This window comes from Hemibagrus wyckioides, linkage group LG19, assembly GCF_019097595.1.
Source record: "Hemibagrus wyckioides isolate EC202008001 linkage group LG19, SWU_Hwy_1.0, whole genome shotgun sequence".
NCBI lineage: Eukaryota > Metazoa > Chordata > Actinopteri > Siluriformes > Bagridae > Hemibagrus > Hemibagrus wyckioides.
The window spans coordinates 19867904-19887474 of record NC_080728.1 but is presented as its reverse complement, the minus strand read 5'-3'; the positions used below and the strand labels follow the sequence as shown (position 1 = coordinate 19887474).

The window sequence follows — 19571 nt, the reverse complement described above, 5'->3', positions numbered from 1 at the left end:
TGATTCAGTGATACAGTCTGATACAGTGATATAGTCTGATACAGTGATACAGTCTGATACAGTGATATAGTCTGATGCAGATGAACAGTCTGATGCAGTCTGATACAGTGATATAGTCTGATTCAGTCTGATGCAGATGAACAGTCCGATACAGTGATATAGTCTGATGCAGATGAACAGTCTGATACAGTCTGATTCAGTCTGGTGCAGATGACTAGTCTGATGCAGTCTGATACAGTGATATAGTCTGAATCAGTCTGATGCAGTCTGATACAGTGATATAGTCTGATTCAGTCGGATGCAGATGAACAGTCTGACATAGTGATATATTCTGATGCAGATGAACAGTCTGACATAGTGATATAGTCTGATGCAGATGAACAGTCTGACATAGTGATATATTCTGATGCAGATGAACAGTCTGACATAGTGATATAGTCTGATGCAGATGAACAGTCTGATGCAGTCTGATACACTGATACAGTCTGATTCAGTCTGATGCAGATGAACAGTCTGATGCAGTCTGATACAGTGATACAGTCTGATTCAGTCTGATGCAGAGGAACAGTCTGATACAGTCTGATACTGAGCTCTACAGAGTAACTCTGGTCTGTTTGTGAGTTTTTTCTTCCCCTTCTTCCTCAGACGCTGCATCTGCTCCAAACCTCTTCTCTCCTGTTTAACCTGACACGCTGTGATTTAAAGTATAATTGCTCGTTTTCTTGAAGTTCCTCTGAGTTTTCTACTCTGTATTCAAGGAAGCAAAACCAAGCTGCCGACAAGCAGAAGAGCAACTTGTCAGAAATCCACCTGCATGCAGCGAGGTGTGTGTTTTTATGACAACATCCACACCATCGGATCTCATCAAACCATCAGGCGTCAGCCGCGTTTCTCCTAACGAGGTGTTTTAGCGAAGCCGCCGTCTGCCTCTCTGTCACACCGAACCCTGAACCAGATCCTGAGACAATCTCTCACTGCTAATCAGCTCTCGCTTTTTCACCATTATTACTGGCACATGATAAAGTGATACATAATATAAAGCATCATTTAGACTCAATGTAATGTCCAGATGGAGGAAATCCACCACAGAGTGACCACTCTCTCTCTCTCTCTCTCTCTCTCTCTCTCTCTCTGTCTCTCTCTCTGTCTCTCTCTCTCTCTCTCTCTCTTTCTCTTTCCAAATCCATTTACACTCTGTTTGGCCGAGTGCCTGTATGGGAAGTAGCATAAAATGGAGAAATTAGCTAGCTGTGTGTGTGTGTGTGTGTGTGTGTGTGTAGGTGTAGGTTATTGTCTGGTTATTAATCATCGCTAAAAAAAAACCCTCCATCTGGTGAAGCTGCTTTTCTCCTGAAGCTGATTTCAGGTGATGTTGTTTCATGTTAATGATCATAAATGTCCAAAAGATTTCAGATCAAACTCTAAAGCTGTGGAAATTTTATTACAAATACAAAAACCATCAATTTAAAAAAAAAAACACAAGACACACACTCATATCCTTGTAAGATTCAGTATGCAGAATATTTTAGGGTTATATGGACGTGGAATATTAGAACTAATGTAAAATCTGAAGCTTTATTAAACGTTTTAGAGTTTCATGACAGAAAAGATCGGCGTCAGTTTCATATAGATATCAAGCATGGACATGTATTGAGTGTGTGTGTGTATGTGTGTGTGTGTGTGTGTGTGTGTGTGTGTAGTGGCTAGGAGACCTGGTCACTCCCGTGTGGTGGGATGACGTGTGGATTAAAGAGGGATTTGCTCATTACTTGGAGTTCGTGGGGAGCGACTTCCTCTTTCCCAAATGGAAGATGGTGAGTGACGTCCTTTCATTTCTTTTCCATCACCAACATTTTACACTGAACTAAACATCACCACTTCCACTGTTCCACACAGCTGTGCAGCAGAGCTCATTTAATATACAAATATATAGTAATAACACATTTATAAATATATAATAATAAATATATAAAGAGTTTTACATTCAACACTCTAAAAATTGTGAGTGTGAGTGTTGTGCGAGTGTTGTGTGAGTGTGAGTTTAGTGTGAGTGTTGTGTGAGTGAGTGTTGTGAGAGTTGTGTGATTGTTGTGCGAGTGTGAGTGTTGTGTGTGTTGTGAGAGTTGTGTGCGTGTTGTGTGAGTGTTGTGTGAGTGTTGTGTGAGTGAGTGTTGTGAGAGTTGTGTGAGTGTTGTGTGAGTGTGAGTGTTGTGTGCGTGTTCTGTGAGTGTTGTGCAAGTGTGAGTGTTGTGAGAGTTGTGTGAGTGTTGTGTGAGTGTGAGTGTTGTGTGCGTGTTCTGTGAGTGTTGTGCAAGTGTGAGTGTTGTGAGAGTTGTGTGAGTGTTGTGTGAGTGTTGTGTGCGTGTTCTGTGAGTGTTGTGCAAGTGTGAGTGTTGTGTGCGTGTTGTGTGAGTGTTGTGCGAGTATGAGTGTTGTGAGAGTTGTGTGAGTGTTGTGTGAGTGAGTGTTGTGAGAGTTGTGTGAGTGTTGTGTAAGTGAGTGTTGTGTAAGTGTGAGTGTTGTGCGAGTGATGTGTGAGTGTTGTGTGAGTGTTGTGTGAGTGTTGTGTGAGTGAGTGTTGTGAGAGTTGTGTGAGTGTTGTGTGTGAGTGTTGTGTCAGTGTTGTGTGAGTGTTGTGTGAGTGTTGTGTTAGTGTTGTGTGAGTCTTGTGTGAGTGTGAGTATTGTGTGAGTGTTGTGTAAGTGTGAGTGTTGTGTGAGTGTTGTGTGAGTGAGTGTTGTGTGAGTGTGAGTGTTGTGCGAGTGTTGTGTGAGTGTGTGTTGTGTGAGTGTTGTGTTAGTGTTGTGTGAGTGTTGTGTGAGTGTTGTGTGAGTGAGTGTTGTTAGAGTTGTGTGAGTGTGAGTGTTGTGTGAGTGAGTGTTGTTAGAGTTGTGTGAGTGTGAGTGTTGTGTGAGTGAGCGTTGTTAGAGTTGTGTGAGTGTTGTGTGAGTGTTGTGTGAGTGTTGTGTGAGTGTGAGTGTTGTGTGAGTGTTGTGTGAGTGTGAGTGTTGTGTGAGTGTTGTGAAAGTGTGAGTGTTGTGAAGGTGTGAGTGTTGTGTGAGTGTTGTGAAGGTGTGTGTTGTGTGAGTGTTGTGAGAGTGTTGTGTGAATGTTGTGTGAGTGTGCGTGTTATGTGAGTGTTGTGTGAGTGTTGTGTGAGTGTTGTGTCAGTGTGAGTGTTGTGTGAGTGTTGTCAAAGTGTGAGTGTTGTGAAGGTGTGAGTGTTGTGTGAGTGTTGTGAAGGTGTATGTTGTGTGAGTGTTGTGTGAGTGTTGTGAGAGTGTTGTGTGAGTGTGCGTGTTATGTGAGTGTTGTGAGAGTGTTGTGAGAGTGTTGTGTGAGTATTGTGTGTGTTGTGTGAGTGTTGTGAGTGTGAGTGTTGTGTGAGTGTTGTATGAGTGTGAGTGTTGTGTGAGTGTTGTGTGAGTGTGAGTGTTGTGAAGGTGTGAGTGTTGTGTGAGTGTTGTGAAGGTGTGAGTGTTGTGTGAGTGTTGTGAGAGTGTTGTGTGAGTGTTGTGCGAGTGTGCGTGTGAGTGTTGTGAGAGTGTTGTGTGAGTGTTGTGCGAGTGTGCGTGTTATGTGAGTGTTGTGTGAGTGTGTGTGTTGTGTGAGTGTTGTGTGAGTGTGCATGTTGTGAGTGTGCATGTTGTGTGTGTTGTGAGAGTGTTGTGTGAGTGTTGTGTGAGTGTGAGTGTTGTGTGAGTGTTGTGCGAGTGTGCGTGTTATGTGAGTGTTGTGTGAGTGTGTGTGTTGTTTGAGTGTTGTGTGAGTGTGAGTGTTGTGTGAGTGTTGTGTGAGTGTGAGTGTTGTGTGAGTGTTGTATGAGTGTGAGTGTTGTGTGAGTGTTGTGAAAGTGTGAGTGTTGTGTGATTGTTGTGAAGGTGTGTGTTGTGTGAGTGTTGTGTGAGTGTTGTGAGAGTGTTGTGTGAATGTTGTGTGAGTGTGCGTGTTATGTGAGTGTTGTGTGAGTGTTGTGAGAGTGTTGTGTGAGTATTGTGTGAGTGTTGTGTGAGTGTTGTGAAGGTGTGAGTGTTGTGTGAGTATAAGTGTTGTGTGAGTGTTGTGAGAGTGTTGTGTGAGTGTTGTGTGAGTGTGCGTGTTATGTGAGTGTTGTGTGAGTGTGTGTGAGTGTTGTGTGAGTGTGAGTGTTGTGTGAGTGTGCATGTTGTGAGTGTGCATGTTGTGTGAGTGTTGTGTGAGTGTTGTGAGAGTGTTGTGTGAGTGTTGTGTGAGTGTGAGTGTTGTGTGAGTGTTGTGCGAGTGTGCGTGTTATGTGAGTGTTGTGTGAGTGTGTGTGTTGTTTGAGTGTTGTGTGAGTGTTGTGTGAGTGTTGTGTGAGTGTTGTGCGAGTGTGCGTGTTATGTGAGTGTTGTGTGAGTGTGAGTGTTGTATGAGTGTGAGTGTTGTGTGAGTGTTGTGTGAGTGTGAGTGTTGTGTGAGTGTGAGTGTTGTGAAGGTGTGAGTGTTGTGTGAGTGTTGTGAAGGTGTGAGTATTGTGTGAGTGTTGTGCAAGTGTGCGTGTTATGTGAGTGTTGTGTGAGTGTGCATGTTGTGTGAGTGTGCGTGTTATGTGAGTGTTGTGTGAGTGTTGTGCGAGTGTGCGTGTTATGTGAGTGTTGTGTGAGTGTGCATGTTGTGTGAGTGTTGCGTGAGTGTGGTGTGAGTGTTGTGTGAGTGTTGTATGAGTGTGAGTGTTGTGTGAGTGTGAGTGTTGTGTGAGTGTTGTGAAGGTGTGAGTGTTGTGTGAGTGTTGTGTGAGTGTGAGTGTTGTGTGAGTGTTGTGTGAGTGTGCGTGTTATGTGAGTGTTGTGTGAGTGTGCGTGTTGTGTGAGTGTTGTGAGAGTGTTGTGTGAGTGTTGTGTGAGTGTGAGTGTTGTGTGAGTGTGAGTGTTGTGTGAGTGTTGTGTGAGGGTGAGTGTTGTGTGAGTGTGAGTGTTGTGAAGGTGTAAGTGTTGTGTGAGTGTTGTGAAGGTGTGAGTATTGTGTGCGTGTTATGTGAGTGTTGTGTGAGTGTGCGTGTTGTGTGAGTGTTGCGTGAGTGTGCGTGTTATGTGAGTGTTGTGTGAGTCTTGTGCGAGTGTGCGTGTTATGTGAGTGTTGTGTGAGTGTGCATGTTGTGTGAGTGTTGCGTGAGTGTGCGTGTTATGTGAGTGTTGTGTGAGTGTGAGTGTTGTGTGAGTGTGTGTGTTGTGTGAGTGTTGTGAGAGTGTTGTGTGAGTGTTGTGTGAGTTTGAGTGGTGTGTGAGTGTTGTATGAGTGTGAGTGTTGTGAAGGTGTGAGTGTTGTGTGAGTGTTGTGAAGGTGTGAGTATTGTGTGAGTGTTGTGTGAGTGTTGTGCGAGTGTGCGTGTTATGTGCGTGTTGTGTGAGTGTACGTGTTGTTTGAGTGTTGCGTGAGTGTGCGTGTTATGTGAGTGTTGTGTGAGTGTTGTGTGAGTGTGCGTGTTATGTGAGTGTTGTGTGAGTGTTTTGTGAGTATTGTATGAGTGTGAGTGTTGTGTGAGTGTTGTATGAGTGTGAGTGTTGTGTGAGTGTGCATGTTGTGAAGGTGTGAGTGTTGTGTGAGTGTTGTGTGATTGTGAGTGTTGTGTGAGTGTTCTGTGAGTATGAGTGTTGTGTGAGTGTTGTGAGAGTGTTGTGTGAGTGTTGTGCGAGTGTTATGTGAGTGTTGTGTGAGTGTGAGTGTTGCATTAGTGTGAGTGTTGTGTGAGTGTGCGTGTTGTGAGTGTGAGTGTTGTGTGAGTGTTATGTGAGTGTTGTGTGAGTGTGCGTGTTGTGTGATTGTTGTGTGAGTGTTGTGTCAGTGTGAGTGTTGTGTGAGTGTTGTCAAAGTGTGAGTGTTGTGAAGGTGTGAGTGTTGTGTGAGTGTTGTGAAGGTGTGAGTGTTGTGTGAGTGTTGTGTGAGTGTGCGTGTTATGTGAGTGTTGTGTGAGTGTTGTGAGAGTATTGTGTGAGTGTTGTGTGAGTGTTGTATGAGTGTGTGTTGTGTGAGTGTTGTATGAGTGTGAGTGTTGTGTGAGTGTTGTGAAGGTGTGAGTGTTGTGTGAGTGTTGTGAAGGTGTGAGTGTTGTGTGAGTGTTGTGTGAGTGTGCGTCTTATGTGAGTGTTGTGTGAGTGTGTGTGTTGTGTGAGTGTTGTGTGAGTGTGCGTGTTGTGAGTGTGCATGTTGTGTGAGTGTTGTGTGAGTGTTGTGAGAGTGTTGTGTGAGTGTTGTGCGAGTGTGCGTGTTATATGAGTGTTGTGTGAGTGTGTGTGTTGTTTGCGTGTTGTGTGAGTCTTGCGTGAGTGTGAGTGTTGTGTGAGTGTGCGTGTTGTGTGAGTGTTATGTGAGTGTTGTGTGAGTGTGCGTGTTGTGTGAGTGTTGTGAGAGTGTGAGTGTTGTATGAGTGTGAGTGTTGTGTGAGTGTTGTATGAGTGTGAGTGTTGTGAAGGTGTGAGTGTTGTGAAGGTGTGAGTGTTGTGTGAGTGTTGTGAAGATGTGAGTATTGTGTGAGTGTTGTGCGAGTGTGCGTGTTATTTGAGTGTTGTGTGAGTGTGCGTGTTGTGTAAGTGTTGCGTGAGTGTGCGTGTTATGTGAGTGTGCGTGTTGTGTGAGTTTTGTGTGAGTATTGTATGAGTGTGAGTGTTGTGTGAGTGTTGTATGATTGTGAGTGTTGTGTGAGTGTTGTGTGAGTGTGCATGTTGTGAAGGTGTGAGTGTTGTGTGAGTGTTGTGTGATTGTGAGTGTTGTGTGAGTGTTCTGTGAGTATGAGTGTTGTGTGAGTGTTGTGAGAGCTTTGTGTGAGTGCTGTGCGAGTGTTATGTGTGTTGTGTGAGTGTGAGTGTTGCATTAGTGTGAGTGTTGTGTGAGTGTTGTGTGAGTGTTGTGTGAGTGTGAGTTTTTTGTGAGTCTTGTGTTAGTGTGAGTATTGTGTGAGTGCTGTGTGAGTGTTGTGTGAGTGTTGTGTGTGTGAGTGTTGTGTGAGTGTTGTGTGAGTGTGCGTGTTGTTTGAGTGTTGTGTGAGTGTAAGTGTTGTGTGAGTGTTGTTTGAGTATGAGTGTTGTGTGGTGTTTGTGTGAGTGTTGTGTGAGTGTGAATGTTGTGTCAGTGTGAGTGTTGTGTGAGTGTTGTCAACGTGTGAGTGTTGTGAAGGTGTGAGTGTTGTGTGAGTGTTGTGAAGGTGTGAGTGTTGTGTGAGTGTTGTGTGAGTGTTGTGTGAGGGTGTGTGTTGTGTGAGTGTTGTGAGAGTGTTGTGTGAGTATTGTGTGAGTGTTGTGTGAGTGTTGTGTGAGTGTTGTATGAGTGTGAGTGTTGTGTGAGTGTTGTATGAGTGTGAGTGTTGTGTGAGTGTGAGTGTTGTGAAGGTGTGAGTGTTGTGTGAGTGTTGTGAAGGTGTGAGTGTTGTGTGAGTGTTGTGTGAGTATAAGTGTTGTGTGAGTGTTATGAGAGTGTTGTGCGAGTGTGCGTGTTATGTGAGTGTTGTGTGAGTGTGTGTGTTGTGTGAGTGTGAGTGTTGTGTGAGTGTGCGTGTTGTGAGTGTGCATGTTGTGTGAGTGTTGTGTGAGTGTTGTGAGAGTGCTGTGTGAGTGTTGTGTGAGTGTGAGTGTTGTGTGAGTGTTGTGTGAGTGTTGCGTCAGTGTTGTGTGAGTGTTGTGTGTGTGAGTGTTGTGTGAGTGTTGTGTGAGTGTTATGTGAGTGTTGTGTGAGTGTGAGTTGTGTGTGAGTGTTGTGTCAGTGTTGTGTGAGTGTTGTGTCAGTGTTGTGTGAGTGTGAGTGTTGTGTGAGTGTTGTGTGAGTGTTGTGTGAGTGTGAGTGTTGTGTGAGTGTTGTGTGAGTGTGAGTGTTTTGAGAGAGTTGTGTGAGTGTTGTGTCAGTGTTGTGTGAGTGTTGTGTGAGTGTTGTGTGTTGTGTGAGTGTTGTGTGAGTGTTGTGTCAGTGTTGTGTGAGTGTTGTGTGAGTGTGAGTGTTGTGTGTAGTGTGAGTGTTGTGTGAGTGTAGTGTGAGTGTTGTGTGAGTGTGAGTGTTGTGTGAGTGTTGTGTGAGTGTGAGTGTTGTGTGAGTGTTGTGTGTAGTGTGAGTGTTGTGTGAGTGTTGTGTGTAGTGTGAGTGTTGTGTGAGTGTTGTGTGAGTGTTGTGTGAGTGTTGTGTGAGTGTGAGTGTTGTGTGAGTGTGAGTGTTGTGTGAGTTTTTTGTGAGTGTGAGTGTTGTGTGTGTTGTGTGTAGTGTGAGTGTTGTGTGAGTGTTGTGTCAGTGTTGTGTGAGTGTTGTGTGAGTGTGAGTGTTGTGTGATTGTTGTGTGAGTGTTGTGTGAGTGTGAGTGTTGTGTGAGTGTTAGTGTTTTGAGAGAGTTGTGTGAGTGTTGTGTCAGTGTTGTGTGAGTGTTGTGTGAGTGTGAGTGTTGTGTGTTGTTTGTTGTGTGTTGTTTGTTGTGTGTTGTGTGAGTGTTGTGTCAGTGTTGTGTGAGTGTTGTGTGAGTGTGAGTGTTGTGTGAGTGTTGTGTGAGTGTGAGTGTTGTGTGAGTGTTGTGTGAGTGCAGATTCAGCAGAGTTTCTCTCTTTCTCCTGACTGAGGAAGCAGACACGACTCTCTCTCTCTCTCTGCACATGGTCACTGACTCTGAGTCCCTGTTAATTTGTGCGTCTTTGCTGGACGGTGTTACGAGGTCGTTGGGTCAGAGGCGGTCAGATGGACAGCTTTGATATTGTCTTTATGGAGGAGGGAGAGCTGAGAGAGTGGAAATGAATGTGATGACAGTGTGTATGGGCAGATGGACGCTCTTCTAATGGACCTCATTTTACTGCCCACTTAAGTGACTCCTGTGAGAAGAGAATGTAGCTGAGCAGCTGCTTTATCTTTCTCTTCATCTCTCTCTCTCTCTCTCCCTCTCTCTCTCTCTCTCTCTCTCCCTCTGTCCTGCTCTGGTCATTGGTTTGTTGCTCTATTGTGTTCACCTGTTTTGTGTTATATGTATTTACCTGCTCTTTATTTATTTATTTATTTGTTTGTTTGTTTGTTTATTTATTTCTAAAGTCATATATTTATAGTCATCTCTTTAAATATAAACTGCCACGGCTGGGCCCCTGAGCAAGGCCCTTAACCCTCAAATGTTCAATTATATAAAAATGAGATAAATCGCTCTGGATAAGGGCATCTGCTGTAAATGCAGTAAATGTAAATGAGTCAGGAGCCCGGTGCTGGTTGCTATGGGAACCACTGCACAAAGCTTCTTAGTTCTTGCTCCAGATACAGGTATGTGAATTGTGGGCGGGGCTTATTCAGATATTTTGAAGGTGAAGGTGTTTGATGCTCAGTTCTGTAGCTGAAGCAGAAATGTAGTTATAAAGAGTTGGCTTTGGTTTGGTGATGTTTGTTACCTGTTCCCTCTCAGCTCTATTTAAACTCACTGATCTCAGTCTGGACTCCACTGCTGAGATGTTCCTCAAACCTTAAATAAATCACATCATCTGGTCATCACATCTACCAGACCCAAAAGCTCTCCTCCACAAACCAGAGGCCAAGCTGCCAGTGACCTCATCCACCCTCCTGCTTGTCTCAGTCCTAAACTCTGGGGATAGGTGTGCTCTGGAACTGCCAGTCTGCTGTACAGAAAGATTTAGCATCTCTTTCCTCTGTCCACTCTCTAACTGAGTCCTGGAACACTGCACAGAGGTCAGCTCCAGCGACTGCTCTGTCCTCTGTCTGTGGTTTCTCTCACACTCCATGAGAAACTGGTACAGGTTTACTTTCGGTTCAGAGATGCTGTTTCACATCGCTTTCACTGTTTCATCTCAACATCTCACCCTGTAAAATTCCACACAGTTACAGTTACCTCTCTGATCAAACTTCAGATCTCACATCCCTCTGGTCACCAAGGAGACTCTTTTAAAGAAACAGACATGCTCCTTTCAGCAGTGATTGAAAGACAATCACAAGACTCTCTTATCTCTCTCCTGATGATGGACAATCTCCTGCTCTATGAAGACTCTCCACTGGTGTCCCACAAGGCTCAGTGCTTGGTCCTCTTCTGTTCAGTTGGTGAGGTCGTATCCTCACATGGGTTTTCATACCACTGCTCTACAGATGAACAAACGCTTCCATTTCCATCACCTTTCCTTCCTCAGACACTCAGGTTTTTGTTCAGCAGACATCCTCTGAAACTTGCATCAGACTTATCCTAGCCGAACTGACCCGCTGTTCATCCCAGGTGACTCATCCCCACGTGGACAAATCTCAGATCTCACGCTCTGTCACTGCACACCACCTCGCGGTCAATCAGCTGTCCTTTTCCTCTCACACTGTTAATTTGACACGCTCATGCTGAGTTCTCCTTCAGAGAAAGATTCGTCTGTTTCTGTCCACTCTGGTCACTCAGGTGTTCCTTCAGTCCCTCGTCATTTTCAGGCTGGACTACTGCACTTTGCTCCTGGCAGCACTGCCTCTGAGCTTCATTCAGCCTCTGGAGCTGATCTAGAAAGCATCTGTGTGACTTCTTTTCAACCTTCTGAAGTTCTCCTACACCACCACACTGCTGCCTTCCCTCCAATGGCTTCCTGATCTAATCACTGAAGTTCATCTGCAAACCACGACTTTCTTACCTCAAAGCTCTTCTCACTCCTCACACTGATCCTACAGCATCATCTGCTCCACTGATCCACCATCTGTCAGGGTACAAGGAAGACCTGCATCAAAACTCGTCTCTGTTCTGGTGTCTGGGTGATGGAACGAGGACTAAACCCACCTTTTTCCTGGAGAACTTCAGTCAGCACTTTGTTATTAAAATGATAAATTCACGTGGTGTCTTGTGTTTGTTCATTTTCTACTTCACCTTTTTAGACTGACCTCACTTTCAGTCCCTGCTCTAGTGGACCAGCACATGGACGAATTTATCAATAAAGACTTCAAAGCTCTTCTGTAAGTCGCTCTGGATCATCTGCCAAATGTCATAAATGTAAAAATTCTAGATAGAAACAGAATAAAAATCCTCTCTAACACCATAGTTTCTGTTCCTCTGGACTCTCCCTGGACTCTCCTGTGAAATTTCTCATCTTCCAGGCATGTGGAATCTCACATCTTATAATAAAGCACTAATTTTCTCTGCATGATAAATAAGAAAGTTGTTCCCCAGAATAATAATAATAAGCATCATTTCAGACACGGAGGATGAAAACTGTCCTGAAACAGGAGAAGCCTCCATTCTGAGATGAAGTGATGTTTAAATTTCCCATTACACGATCTCTGTGTGTAAAAGGAAGTGTAGCTGTAGATGTAATTCACCATAAGTAATGACCCCCTACATTAACGCTGCTGTTTCTGTTAGTAATAGAAAGTGGATGATGCGTAACGTGTGTGTGGTCTGTTCTCTCCAACATCATTTCACTCACGTTTTCTATCATTAAAGCACTTAGGAACAGGGCAAGTGACCGTTCAATGGAAAACTGATCCATTTCTGAATCTTACAGAGCGAGACGACAGCTTCCATCACAGAATGTTTCACTGTGTGTGTATGTGTGTGTGTGTCCAGAAACAGAGGTTCCTGACCGACGTGCTTCATGAGGTCATGCTGCTGGACGGTATGGCGACGTCACACCCTGTCTCACAGGAGCTTTTCCAAGTGGCAGACATCCACCGAGTTTTCGACTGGATCTCCTACAAAAAGGTGCTTCTTCCTCCTGCATGTTCCACACATTAAAACCCTGAGCATGCCCGTGTCTCTGCCGAGCTGACCATCAAATACCGTCCAGAACTGATCTGGTCAGCCGTGCTGTGTGTCCACTGATGGAGGGGGGCCAATACTTTTGCAGAGGGCTAGATGGGCTAGAGTCAGAGTGACCTGCTTTCTGTTCGATTCTTTAAAGGAAAATAATCTCATTTAGACAAATTACTTCTTACTTCTCTGTGTGTGTGTGTGTGTGTGTGTGTCTGTGTGTGTGTGTGTGTGTGTGAATGCGTGTCTGTGTGTGTGTGTGTGTGTGAATGTGTGTGTGAATGTGTGTGTGTGTCTGTGTGTGTCTGTACAGGGAGCTGCACTGATTCGCATGTTGGCTGACATCATGGGACAAACTGCATTTCAGAGAGGCATCAATGTGAGTGAACTGAAATCACAACATCTCTCTCTCTCTCTCTCTCTCTCTCTCTCTCTCTCTCATTCTCTCTCTCTCTCTCTCTCTCTCTCTCTCTCATTCTTTGTCTGTCTCTCCCAGTCCAGATGAGAGGCAGATGTTTCCTCTTTGTTCTCATTAACAGCTCTTTTTTTTCTAGAAGCTTCAGTAGAAGAGCCTCATTAATGTTAGTGAGCTGCAGTGATTAATTCTCTATAGTGTTTAATTGCTGATGCTTATTAAAGTGCAGTGTTTCATCTCTCCCTTTCTCCCTTTCGTCTCTCACTTTCTCATCTCCGTCTCTCACTTTCTCCTCTTCGTCTCTCATTTTCTCCTCTTCCTCTCTCACTTTCTCCTCTCCGTCTCTCATTTTCTCCTCTTCCTCTCTCACTCACTTGTCTGCTCCTCTCACTTTCAGCTCATTTCAACCTCATGCTTATGTTTTGACTCGGAGTGAAATCCTCCAAACCCAATCCATAAACACTGGCTGAGTGACAGCAAAGTGGAAGAGATTACTGTAGCAGGAGTGTGTGTGTGTGTGTGTGTGTGTGTGTCACCTTGGGTTGAGCTGTGTCTAAAGGCAGACAGGTTTATTTTGTCCTCCTGAAATCAGTGCAGGGAAAATAATGAAAAGTCGCTTTGGCAGACTGACCAGGGGTGAAACTGGACCTGATGGTCATCCAGCCTCAGGGCAGCATTCAGAGACAGAGAGAGAGAGAGAGAGAGAGAGAGAGAGATTCAGCAGACCAGAACAGACTCTGTCAGTCAGTAATACGCTGCATCTCCACACACATTTCCCAGAGTTCTGTTTTTTGGAGCTGAGGCTGGACCTCGGGGTCACACACACACACACACACACGTACATACACACACACACGTACATACACACACACACACACACACACGTACATACACACATACACACACACACTGCTGTGAGGAGATGTTCTAAGAGAGAGAGAGAGAGAGAAAGAGAGAGAGAGAGCACTTTTCCTGAAAACCCTAAATCACCATTTCCAGCTTCAATAATATTCACACTCAGCATTTCCTCTATCGATGTTCTGTCCATGGTGGAGGTCTCTGGAGCTGTCTGTCTGTCTGTCTGTCTGTCTGTCTCTCTCTCTCTCTCTCTCTCTCTCTCAGTTCATTCCTTTAATTAAAACTGACAGCATGTCTAATCTAACATCATATAAATGTCCTGGATGGAAATCAGCAGCAGGAAGTGATGTCATTAAAGTGCCTGAAACATTTACACTCATATTTCCTCTTCAAGGTGAAGGTGTTAGATTAGATACGGAGTCCGATCTGCATGAAGACGCCTACAGGGAACTGATCACACCAGATTCATCTTCCTTTTTTTCTTTTCTCTCAGCTTTTTGTGCCGTTTCTGATCCTCTGTTTTCTGCGAGTGTGTGCAGAAAGTCCATCGTTTGTTTTTCTTTCTCATTCATTTTTCAGTTGAAGCGTGAAAGTCTGATTTGGTTCACATGGTGTAGCGTCCGTCTGCGTGGTCTCTCGTCCTTCACCGCGCTCGCCGATGCTGAAACGCTTTCACACTCAGGCTCTGACTTCTTTAAACTTCATCCTGGAATTTTCTTCTTCATATTGTCCATCTTCAAGCTTCAGCCAATCAGACCTCAGCATCTGCCAGACTGGATTTACGCTGGCTGTGCTGAATGGAAATGAGAAGCGATAACTGGCTCACTGCAGGCTGTTTTCCCTCCAATCTCCTGAATCTGCTTTAGTTCTCCATCTGCTGCTGAAGCTCCAGATGGAAACATTCACCAGTTTTCCTCACTATCTGTTTTACAGGATTATTTAGTGAAGCACCAGTACGGAAACACGGCAAGGGACGACTTGTGGAACTCATTTTCACAGGTGAGATTCATGCTGTAAGAGTGTGTGTGTGTGTGTGTGTGTGTGTGTGTAGTCAAAACACATAGTAAGAAGAGTGAGAGACTATGTGTGTGTAGAAATGATTGATTCTCCTCACGTTCCTGCAGAAAGCTGGTGTGCTTGCAGGTGAGCAGCAAAGGGCTTGGCATCCACTGTATAACTGCACACACACACTCTCTCTCACACACACACACATATACACACACACACACTGAGAATTCATTACCATCACCAGCCTGAACCTCCTTTTCATTTCCCCTGCACTTAAAACCCAGCACTGAGAATAAAAGTGAGTGATTTTGATCAAACTCTCCTCTCTCACAGCAGACACTTTAAAGAGTTTGAAAGAAAAGACCAACATCTGAAGTTAATGGAGGCATGAAGTGTCCATTTATTAAGATAGACGCCCGTAAAAGAGAAATCAGTCACGTTGCTCTGAGGGTGCTGTAAGACTTGAGGCTCCACATTAGATTTATGCAGGTGTCTGTGCCCTTCTGCTGCCCAGCTGGGTGTGTTTCAGTCCTAGACACAGAACGTCTCCGAATCTCAGAATATCCATCTTTAACACCTCTGGCTCTACCACATCCATCCTCAACAATTCTAGTCACAACACGTGCAATATCAGAATAGCTCCAGTGCTTCCAGGTTTATCTCCTACAGGCTAAACATGTCTAGTTCTGTCACATCAAGCCCCAATATGTTCTTTCTCCAGAAGGTCCAACTTCACCATGTCCAGCTTCAACACATCAATTTCTACACATCCAGCCTCAACATATCCAGCTTCAACACATCCAGGTTCACCACATTCAGCTTTACCACATCCAGCTTCAACAGATCCAGCTTCACCACATTCAGCTTCACACCATCCAGCCTAACACCATCCTGTCTCCACATCCAGCTTCAACACATCCAGCTTCAACATATTCATCTTCAACATATCCAGTTTCATCACATCCAGCCTCACAACATCCAGCCTCAACACATCTAGCCTCAAAACATCCAGCCTCACCACATCCAGCTTCGACACATCCAGCCTCACAACATCCAGCCTCAACACATCCAGCCTCAAAACATCCAGCCTCACCACATCCAGCTTCGACACATCCAGCCTCACAACATCCAGCCTCAACACATCCAGCTTCGACACATCCAGCCTCACCACATCCAGCTTCGACACATCCAGCTTCGACACATCCAGCCTCACAACATCCAGCCTCACCACATCCAGCTTCGACACATCCAGCTTCGACACATCCAGCTTCGACACATCCAGCTTCGACACATCCAGCTTCACCACATCCTGCCTTATCATATCCAGCCTCACCACATCCAGCTTCGACACATCCAGCTTCGACACATCCAGCTTCACCACATCCTGCCTTATCATATCCAGCCTCACCACATCCAGCTTCGACACATCCAGCTTCGACACATCCAGCCTCACAACATCCAGCCTCAACACATCCAGCCTCACCACATCCAGCTTCGACACATCCAGCTTCGACACATCCAGCCTCACAACATCCAGCCTCAACACATCCAGCCTCAAAACATCCAGCCTCACCACATCCAGCTTCGACACATCCAGCTTCGACACATCCAGCTTCAACACATCCACCTTCAACACATCCAGCTTCAACATATCCAGCTTCAACATATCCAGCCTCAAAACATCCAGCCTCACCACATCCAGCTTCGACACATCCAGCTTCGACACATCCAGCTTCAACACATCCACCTTCAACACATCCAGCTTCAACATATCCAGCTTCAACACATCCAGCCTCAAAACATCCAGCCTCACCACATCCAGCTTCGACACATCCAGCTTCGACACATCCAGCTTCAACACATCCACCTTCAACACATCCAGCTTCAACATATCCAGCTTCAACACATCCAGCCTCAAAACATCCAGCCTCACCACATCCAGCTTCGACACATCCAGCTTCGACACATCCAGCTTCAACACATCCACCTTCAACACATCCAGCTTCAACATATCCAGCTTCAACACATCCAGCCTCAAAACATCCAGCCTCACCACATCCAGCTTCGACACATCCAGCCTCACAACATCCAGCCTCACCACATCCAGCTTCGACACATCCAGCTTCGACACATCCAGCTTCGACACATCCAGCTTTGACACATCCAGCTTCACCACATCCTGCCTTATCATATCCAGCCTCACCACATCCAGCTTCGACACATCCAGCTTCGACACATCCAGCTTCACCACATCCTGCCTTATCATATCCAGCCTCACCACATCCAGCTTCGACACATCCAGCTTCGACACATCCAGCCTCACAACATCCAGCCTCAACACATCCAGCCTCAAAACATCCAGCCTCACCACATCCAGCTTCGACACATCCAGCTTCGACACATCCAGCTTCAACACATCCACCTTCAACACATCCAGCTTCAACATATCCAGCTTCAACATATCCAGCCTCAAAACATCCAGCCTCACCACATCCAGCTTCGACACATCCAGCTTCGACACATCCAGCTTCAACACATCCACCTTCAACACATCCAGCTTCAACATATCCAGCTTCAACATATCCAGCCTCACAACATCCAGCCTCACCACATCTAGCTTCGACACATCCAGCCTCACAACATCCAGCCTCAACACATCCAGCCTCAAAACATCCAGCCTCACCACATCCAGCTTCGACACATCCAGCCTCACAACATCCAGCCTCAAAACATCCAGCCTCACCACATCCAGCTTCGACACATCCAGCTTCGACACATCCAGCTTCAACACATCCACCTTCAACACATCCAGCTTCAACATATCCAGCTTCACCACATCCTGCCTTATCATATCCAGCCTCACCACATCCAGCCTCACCACATCCAGCTTCGACACATCCAGCTTCGACACATCCAGCCTCAGCATATCCAGCTTCAACACATCCACCTTCAACACATCCAGCTTCAACATATCCAGCTTCAACACATCCAGCTTCACCACATCCTGCCTTATCATATCCAGCCTCACAACATCCAGCTTTATTGTATTCAACTTCAACACATCCAGAATCACCATACGAAGTTTTAAGGCATCCAGATTCAACACACCCACCCTCAAAATGTCCATCTTTAATAAAATCCAGTTTCAGCCTATCCAGCTGAAGTCCGGCTTCAGTACATCCATCCTCACCACACACAGCTTTAATACATCCAGCTTCAGCATATTCACCCTCACCACATCCAGACTCAACACATCAAGACTCAACACATCCAGACTCAACACATCCAGTTCACTGAAAAAAATAACCTCTTGTATCTCCAGTTTCTGAATCATGGAGATCAACCCACCTCTTTTCACCTAAAGTTCAGAATTCAATTACATTTCTTTTGTCAAGCAGAGAAAATGTCATCAGGTAGCCAAGCCTTTAACAGTCTGGAAAGTCAGACAATGACTCGCAGCATTAGCCTCGCTAATCTGGTGAAAAATGTCTTCTTAATGAGATTACCTTCCACAAGGGAAGTGTGAGATTCATTTACTGAAACCGCGGGATACTGGAGAGCCGTTAGAGCCTTTTATATGATGATATGAAATCGCTGTTGTGCTGGGACTGTTTAAATTTGGAAAAAAATAATAATTAGATAGCCATGACCTGGGATTTTCTTATCTTAGTGGGTGTTCAGTATATTGAGGAATTTAGCAGCACTAAAGCCCCTGACACACCATCATCTAATGAATATTTATACACACTGCATCTCTTCTTCACAAAATCCACTTTAAAACAATAATCTGCACAAAGCCTGGAGTCAAATCCACCAGTCAGCTCTAAGCCCCACTACATGTTCTTTAGTCAGTTCAGAGCAGCACTGTGACTCCCATTTCAAATCAAATCCATCTGAAAGTCAGAGTTTAGGTGGAGCCGCTGTTCTGACTTTACTCGCCGTCTGCGTCCGAGACGATCTGCAGCTGCCATGTGCCGCATTAAACACGGCAGGACACGTGGACAGATGAGACGGCTGCATTTTCAGCCTGAGACGTTCCACATGAATCACTTGAGAGTCAGAGTCTGGTGTGAATCTCACCGTCAGCCTCTAAAAACTTCTCCTCTCAATATTTACTCCTTCTCCGAAGTCTCGTCTCTTTTTCTTTAGCATTTCCTGTGGATGATGGACATCTCCGTGATTGGCCGATCTGCTGGAGTCGATGTTTTCAGTATAAGAGTGACTGCTTTAATTCCTCACAGTCTCACAGCACTGAGGTTTTTACTGCAGATCCTACACACGTCCTGTCACGTCAAATCTGTAACACTATGAGGAGCGTAGTGTGAATTTACACACTGACACGAACATTATAAACTCCTTTGAAGCAGAAAAAGGAGTAACAACCTGTTACTCAGACATTCCTTTAGTGAGCCGATTCTGGTTGCCGTGCCGACGTGGGATCATGTGACCTTAACTCATGGAGTTATAGTCATTGTAATGTAACAGGATGGAGAAGAAGAAGCAGAAGCAAATAATCCTCCATTAGTCACATGAGCCTGATTCACACTGGAGAGGAAATCAGTGTTGTTTTTGGTAATTGTTCCTGACTCTGATCATTAACACCAGCGTTGAGTTTCTAGTCCTGTGTGAATAATTACTGAGCAGAAAGTGTTCACTTTTATTAAATCACTGATGTTCTCATATGGTGTAGAATGCAGCTTCTGGGATTGTTCCTCAGGTGTGAGGATTATGAGTGGTAACAGGTGTAGGAGGTGTTCAGGACAGGTGGAGAGTTGCACTGATACACTGATAAGGACAGGTGATGATATCACTAATCATTTCTGGAGACTCTGCTAACGTTAATGGCGTGTGAACAGGACTTTATCGAGAGAACCTGGTGTCTCACCGTGCTGCTCTGTGTTCCAGGCCATGCGGAGGGAGGGGAAGGACATGGACATAAAGGAGCTGATGGACGGCTGGACTCTGCAGATGGGCTACCCCGTGGTCACCATCAGCACAAACGAGAGCCCGGAGAACACTGTCACCATCGGCCAGGAACACTTCCTCTATGACACCGACGCCAAGATCCACCACCGTCAGCTTCTTAACAAAAGGTACAACCTCAATCAGTATGACCTCTGGTAACCTTTTAACCTCCAGATGACTTGTGGCTTGTGTTGAGGAGGAATGGACCTGACTGCTGCAGACACATTAGCGTTAGCTTTAGCCCTCGTTAATGGTCTCATGAATAATTCAGCAGGTCCTCAGAAAGTCTTTAGGTCTTATTTAAGCCCAAATGCTGGCAGCAGACTGCAACACACTCTGAATGCTAATGTGGCGGAGGGTGTGTGTGTGCTGTGCTGATTGTGTAGAGATATGAAGATTGAATCGTGTGTGTGTGTGTGTGAGAGAGAGAGAGAGAGTCTGTATAATATGAATGCACTTTTCACAAATCTAATTGACTCAGGTTCAGAATTTGAAATATTTGAATAAATATTTTCCCTTGAATGATAGAACTAAAATGTGCTGATGACCGGTCGAGGGTTTTTTTGGCAATGTGTGTTATATTGATTATATTTTTTAGTTTGACTTTCATTCTCTCGTGGATTTTTTGTGGTGGTCTTCTTT

General features: G+C 45.1%; 1 protein-coding gene across 2 annotated transcripts in view; it reads left to right on the top strand.

The window, feature by feature from the left end:
- The window catches only part of LOC131370416 (thyrotropin-releasing hormone-degrading ectoenzyme-like), a 71957-nt gene that overhangs the window by 32318 nt on the left and 20068 nt on the right, over positions 1-19571 (top strand). For both annotated transcript variants that reach the window (XM_058417744.1, XM_058417743.1), the window contains exons 6-10: positions 1701-1814; positions 11501-11635; positions 11997-12062; positions 13890-13955; positions 18870-19057. In XM_058417744.1, coding sequence (XP_058273727.1) covers positions 1701-1814; positions 11501-11635; positions 11997-12062; positions 13890-13955; positions 18870-19057 — 569 coding nt within the window. The remainder of the gene's footprint in view (positions 1-1700; positions 1815-11500; positions 11636-11996; positions 12063-13889; positions 13956-18869; positions 19058-19571) is intronic.